The following is a 6,402-nucleotide window of genomic DNA, read 5'->3' on the forward strand; positions in this document are numbered from 1 at the left end:
GTCGGCCATCATCCCTCCGCCACAGCCGCCCCCGAGGGGCGGTAATGGGAGCCGGGCGAGAATCGCGGGCGGGAGGCAGGGCGGGAGGCGCGCGGGATTGTGGGAGTTGTAGTTCCACAGTGGGTTTTTTAGGACCACCAAGCGCTTAAAGGAAACTACAACTCCCAAAGGGGAATGGGGAGAACGCGTCCGCCCCCTTGGTTTCCGCATGGGCCTGGTAACAAGTTTGTAGGGTCTACATCTTCCTGGAGGGGGCGGGGGAGACGGGGGAAAAAAGCTCCTTTCACTCATTCGTTAATGTCAATTTCTCGCGAGGCGAGATCCCAAAAGGCGCCACATTCAGATATTAAAACCCAAGCTGCATACTAGAATACTGTGAGGGAGTACTTTTAAAGAACCAATGCCCCGATTCTATTTTAGTGATTTATTTAACAGATACTTTTAAAGTGTTTGCTTTGGTGTATCTGACAGGATTTTAAATAGAGATTACCATATAATAGGCCATATTCTAAGTGGCTCACTCCTATTAACTCATTTAATCCTTGAAACAACCCTACGAAGGTGTTATTATCCTCAATTTTACGAACAGAAAAACTGAGACAGAGTCGTTAAGTACGTAGCCAGAGTCACACAGCTACCAAATGGCACAGGCAAGATTCAAACTCAGGGATTCCGGCTCCAAAGGCTATACTTTTTTTTTTTTTTTTGGAGACGGAGTCTAGCTCTGTCGCCCAGGCTGGAGTGCAGTGGCGCGATCTCAGCTCACTGCAACCTCTGCCTCCCTGGTTCAAGCAATTCTCGTCCCTCAGCCTCCTGAGTAGCTGGGACCACAGGCGTGAGCCACCATGCCTGGCTGATTTTTTGTAGTTTTAGTAGAGACTGGGTTTCAACCGTGTAGCTCAGGATGGTCTCGATCTCCTGACCTCGTGATCCACCCGTCTCGGCCTCCCAAAGTGCTGGGATTACAGGCTTGAGCCACCGCGCCCGGCCAAGGCTATACTTTTATCTACCATAGTATTTGGCCTGAGGAAAGAACTCTTGGCATTTTTAAATGCTCCTCAGAAGCCTGTAATTTGCAGCAGCTGTTGACAACTGTTTGTGCAGGTTTCGCTGTGGAAAGCAATCTAAACCCTTAAAGAGTCATAGATCAAAGTCTCAAACTGCCACTGTTTCTTTTTGAGACTTGATGTCAAGTCAGTTAAGCCCCCAATCTCAAGTTTTCCTCTGTCACAAGGCGATGATAATAATAATAGCTTTTGCTTTAGGGTTATTGCTGGAGGGGGGGAGAAGGAAACTCTGGGGCGTTACAAGGTGCTTCTGTTCTCCTATTGGAAAAGTGCTGGGATCCAAGCCCGCTACCCATAAAATATCCCAATTAACGTTTTCATTTTAAAAAAAAATTAAGAAAGCCTTGACTGAGTACTCAACATATGATTGCTTCAAACCCTGCAAGTTATCCCTTTCCTGTTTCAATAAGTATTCCTATTAATTTCAACATAATTTTTGTTTCCCTTCTAAAGCAGACAAGACAGGTATCATAATCCACAGTTTTCAGATAAAGAAACTATTGCTTGATAGATTTTGGAGACAAAGGGATTTAGTAAAGGAAGTAAAGGAAAAAGTAATTCCCTATCCATCTCGTTTGTAAGTTTCAGGTCTCAGTATTTCCGATGGCCTTTGGAATCTGAATACATCTGAAATAACGCAGGGTTAGCTGCTCACCACTTGCAGATTCCAATTAACAAGAGCAAGGTCCGGCATAAAGAAAGTGATGTATTCCAAAGCTAGCTCAGGGGAAGAAGTACAGGTTTCCTCCCTAAGGGTACTTGTGGAGCAGAAAGCAGGCCTTTTTTATTTTTTTATTTTTTCTTTTTTTTTTTTGAGACAGAGTCTTGCTCTGTCGCCCAGGCTGGAGTGCATTGGCGCGATCTCGGCTCACTGCAAGCTCTGCCTCCCGGGTTCACGCCATTCACCTGCCTCAGCCTCCTCGAGTAGCTGGAACTACGGGCGCCCGCCACCACGCCCGGCTACTTTTTTCTGTTTTTCAGTAGAGACGGGGTTTCACCCTGTTAGCCAGAATGGTCTCGATCTCTGAAAGCAGGCACTTTTAAATTGAAGGAAGCAAGCAGTTGTCGAGGGAGGGGTCTGCATGCCTTATCTACTGGGTGGTCAAGCTGGTGACTGCTGGCACCTTCGTCTGCGGGACTAAGCCAAAAACCCCCCAGATGGAAGAGAGTTTCACATTTCTCAAGGCAGTCTCCTGGTGGGAGGGAGTTTTGTAGAAATTGGATGTTATCTCTTGAGGAATCCTCCTGGTGGGTGAGAGTTCCTTTCTGGAGCGCCTAAGCACATAGTTAGATGAACCTGCCCTATAGGGACTGTCTGGTGAAGACAAGGTAAAAGGCTATATTTACCTTTATTAAATTATTTATTTATTTATTTATTTATTTATGAGACAGAGTCTCGCTCTTGTCACCCAGGCTGGAGTGCAATGGTGCAATCTCGGCTCACTGCAACCTCCACTTCCCGGCTTCAAAGGAGTCTCCTGCCTCAGGCTCCCAAATAGCTGGGATTACAGGCACCCGCCACCATACCCAGCTAATTTTTTTTTTTTTTAACGGGGTTTCACCATGTTGACCAGGCTGGTCTCCAACTCCTGACTTCATGTGATCCACCCACCTCAGCCTCCCAAAGTGCTGGGATTACAGGCATGAGCCACTGCGCCTGGCCAATTTTTGTAGTTTTAGTAGAGACAGGGTTTCACCATGTTGTCCAGGCTGGTCTCCAACTCCTGACTTCATGTGATCCACCCACCTCAGCCTCCCAAAGTGCTGGGATTACAGGCATGAGCCACTGCACCTGGCCTACATTTGCCTTTTTAAAGGGCTAAGTAGGAAACGAGAAACTAGGGGAACGAAAAAAGAAGAGAGAAAGAATAAACTATCTCTCAGAAAAAATGAGAGTACTCAGTTACAGTTTGACTCTGTAAATATTTTTGTTTCAGTTGTTCCTACATTTTACTTTGTTTCTTTATTTGTTCAGGCTTTCTGGGATTACAGTTATAAAGTATGGTCATATTTGCCTTCAGTCCATGTTACACTGACTTAAGCCCCCATCTACGTAATAACAAAGGCCTCAACCTCCTTCCTAAAAAGTCCTTGGTGATTTCTATGGGGGGTCCCAAAAGGGGTGCCTCACATATACCCAGAGACACGAGTCAGCTGCTACCAACCACCCTGCTACCCACATAGCTCAACTGAGTCTAGTGCCCATCAGAAGATTTCTGGTGCCTGTATGATTATCCCCAGATCCTGGATACTCCCAAACTTCTAATCCTCAAGGTACCAAAGCAGGGCTGCATTTAATTCTGATAAGGCGAAAAAGTCTTTCTCCCTCGCTTGACAAATATTTTGTCACCCAATCCCTAAAGTAGGTCAGTGTGCCAGTGTTTTCGTTTTTTGGTTATTTTTTGTTTTGTTTTGTTTTTTTGAGACAGAGTCTTGCTCTGTCACCTAGGCTGGAGTGCAGTGATGCAATCTCAGCTCACTGCAACTTCCGCCTCCTGGGTTCAAGCGATTCTCCAGCCTCAGCTTCCCGAGTAGCTGGGATTACAGGCACACAACATGACCACACCCAGCTAAGTTTTTGTGTTTTCAGTAGAGACAGGGTTTCACTATGTTGACCAGGCTGGTCTTGAACTCCTGACTTCAAGTGATCCACCTACCCCAGCCTCCCAAAGTGCTGGCATTACAGGCACACATGACCCCGTCCGGGTAATTTTTTGTATCTTTAGTAGAGATGGGGTTTCACCATGTTGACCAGGCTGGTCTTGAACCCCTGACCTCAAGTGATCCACCTACCCCAGCCTCCCAAAGTGCTGGGATTACAGGCATGAGCCACAGTGCCTGGCCAATGCCCAGTGTTTATAACTCCTCTCATGAATAGTTCCTTCCATGTCTGGCCTTCAGTCCTCTAACCACAGGGGTTCAAAACCCATCCAATGGATCAGTGAGAGAACAAAGACTGAACCCTCCTCTCTGTCCTGCTCCAACCAAAAACTCTCTTCCTCTAGTTACAAAATGAGAGCTCCCATGTTACACAACAACAGCATTTATCAGTGGATGCAAGCAGAAGTGGGACAGCACATGGGGTGTTAATGCTGCCTAAATTGTGTTGGGCCACAATTTAGCAACAACTCAGCAAATAAAAAAATGCCCTGTCATGGTGCTTTGCTTCCAAGTCTCAGTGAAAGTGAAAATTGCTGAGCATTTCAAGATGGTTCTACTGGCCAAAGCCAGAGGACTGACAGGTGTCACTCAGCATTTCTAGTCAATGAAACTCTAACAGAAATGAAGGCTGAAGCATGAGAATCTAACTAGACTAGTCTTTATGTGGCCTAGCACAAGGTTGGGTTCACACAGGGTTTCACTCACCCCTCCTGAGATTGTCCTCACCACACTGCAGTCAAAGTTAGTGGTTTATGTGTCTGTCTCCCTTCAGAGCTCCTCGAGAACAGGGACTGGGTTTTCTTCATTTCCATGGGCCCAGCACCTGACACAGCATAGGACATACTGAGTAGGAACTCAGTGTTTGCTGAGCAAGAGAATGAATGAGTGGCGTCCTTTCAAAAAAGACTGTCTGTGCTTCCTGCGAGAAATGATACTGAAACCTGGCGATGTTTCTACTGAGCATCCATGTGGTTGAGAGCAGAGAAAAATTAAAATACTGGGACATAGGACCTAAAAACTAAACTTGAGAAAGAAGTCAATTGTCCACTCAAATCTCTAGGTCAAAGGTCATATGATTTTAGATGTCTCCTCCAAAATACGAGGTTACTTCGGATTCTCTCTGTTGGCCTTAACATGACAACTCACTCCAACAACCTCAGGGACAAACAGCCTCCATCGGCACGCAGAATACAGTAGAAGTGAAAGACATTCAGAGTAGTAGATCAAGCTGACCCTGGAGACCACACTGCCTCTTGCCTTCCAGTTGCGTGAATGAATGAATTTTGTAATTATTTAAGCCAGTTTTAGTTAGGTTTCTATTACTTGCAACAGAAAGTTTCCTGATTTATAAAAATGGCTGTGAAGGTGAAATAAGAAAGTATGTATAAAACAGTAGCACAGTGTCTCTGACATGGTGAGAATCTGACAGTGACTCTCGGGGTAACTCTTAGTTTTGTCCTAGAAAAGATAAGGGGTATCTCTTAAACAACTGATGTCTACCAACTCCCAAGGTATCAAGATAACATCCACCAGAGATATTACAAACACAGGCAGGGAGAGGATTCTCCAGCATTGTGTCTGTCTTAGAGCTCTCCAAGTGTCTCCACAAACATTTACTAAGGTGTGCTGAGTATCTGCTTTGTGCAAAGTCCAGTGCTTACAATGTGGTATGTGCATTGTGTATAAAGTAGTATGTAAAATGCAGAAGAAGTGATCATGTGAAAATGAAATCAGGGTGACATGCATTCAGATTCCAAATCTGCCACTTATTATCTGTATAATCCCGGACAAGTTACATAGCATCTCTGAGCTCAGTTCCTCATCTATAAATGGTGCATGATCCTTGTTCACAGGGTGGCAGTAAAGATTAAATTGGAGAATAACATATATTTAACACCCAGAGGCCAGGCATGGTGGCTCACACCTGTAATCCCAGCACTTTGGGAGGCCAAGGCGGGCGGATCACCTGAGGTCAGGAGTTCAAGACCAGCCTGACCAACATGATGAAGCCCCGTCTCTACTAAAAATACAAAAATTAGCCAGGCACGGTGGTGGGCACCTGTAATCCCAGCTATTAGGGAAGCTGAGGCAGGAGAATCGCTTGATCCTGGGAGGTAGAGGTTGCAGTGAGCCGAGATCGCGCCACTGCACCCCAGCCTGGGCGACAGAGCAAGGCTCTACCCGGGACTGCATTGTGGTATCTCTCCATGGTCCAGGGCCACCACTTTGCACAATTCCAGGGATACAATTCACATTTGGGGGCACTATTTACATTTGGCATCCCGTGCAGTTGTGCAACAACTGCCAGGAGCACACTGAGCTCCTTAGACAAACAACCACACATTGGACATCTTTTATATCTTCATAGCACCAGCCTTCCAGACAGATACATAACTCTCCAGTCTGTACTCACCACTTTTGTGGTGTCTCAGCTGTAAAATGCTCTCCTAATAGGTGTCTTTGCTCCCAATCTTGTCCCTCTCACTACAAGGATTATATTTCTAAAATAGACACTTAGTCATGTCACTCCTTTGCTAAAAATGAATTGCTGGTGCTTCTCCATCGCCAAAAGAATGGAAGCTTTCGCATGGTACATGATGCCCTAGATGATTGAGCCCCAGCTCTTCCCTCTTGCCTATCTGGATAATTCCCATTCATCTTTCAAGCTTCAGAT

General features: G+C 45.7%; 1 protein-coding gene across 1 annotated transcript in view; it reads right to left on the minus strand.

Moving 5' to 3' along the window:
• Positions 1 to 6,009, minus strand: part of TMEM245 (transmembrane protein 245) — a 109,545-nt gene extending 103,536 nt beyond the window's left edge. The window contains exon 1 of the mRNA XM_011954613.1: positions 5,910 to 6,009. Coding sequence (XP_011810003.1) covers positions 5,910 to 6,009 — 100 coding nt within the window. The remainder of the gene's footprint in view (positions 1 to 5,909) is intronic.
• Positions 6,010 to 6,402: the final 393 nt, after the last annotated feature.

This window comes from Colobus angolensis, unplaced genomic scaffold (genome assembly GCF_000951035.1).
Source record: "Colobus angolensis palliatus isolate OR3802 unplaced genomic scaffold, Cang.pa_1.0 Scaffold386, whole genome shotgun sequence".
Classification (NCBI taxonomy): Eukaryota; Metazoa; Chordata; class Mammalia; order Primates; family Cercopithecidae; genus Colobus; species Colobus angolensis.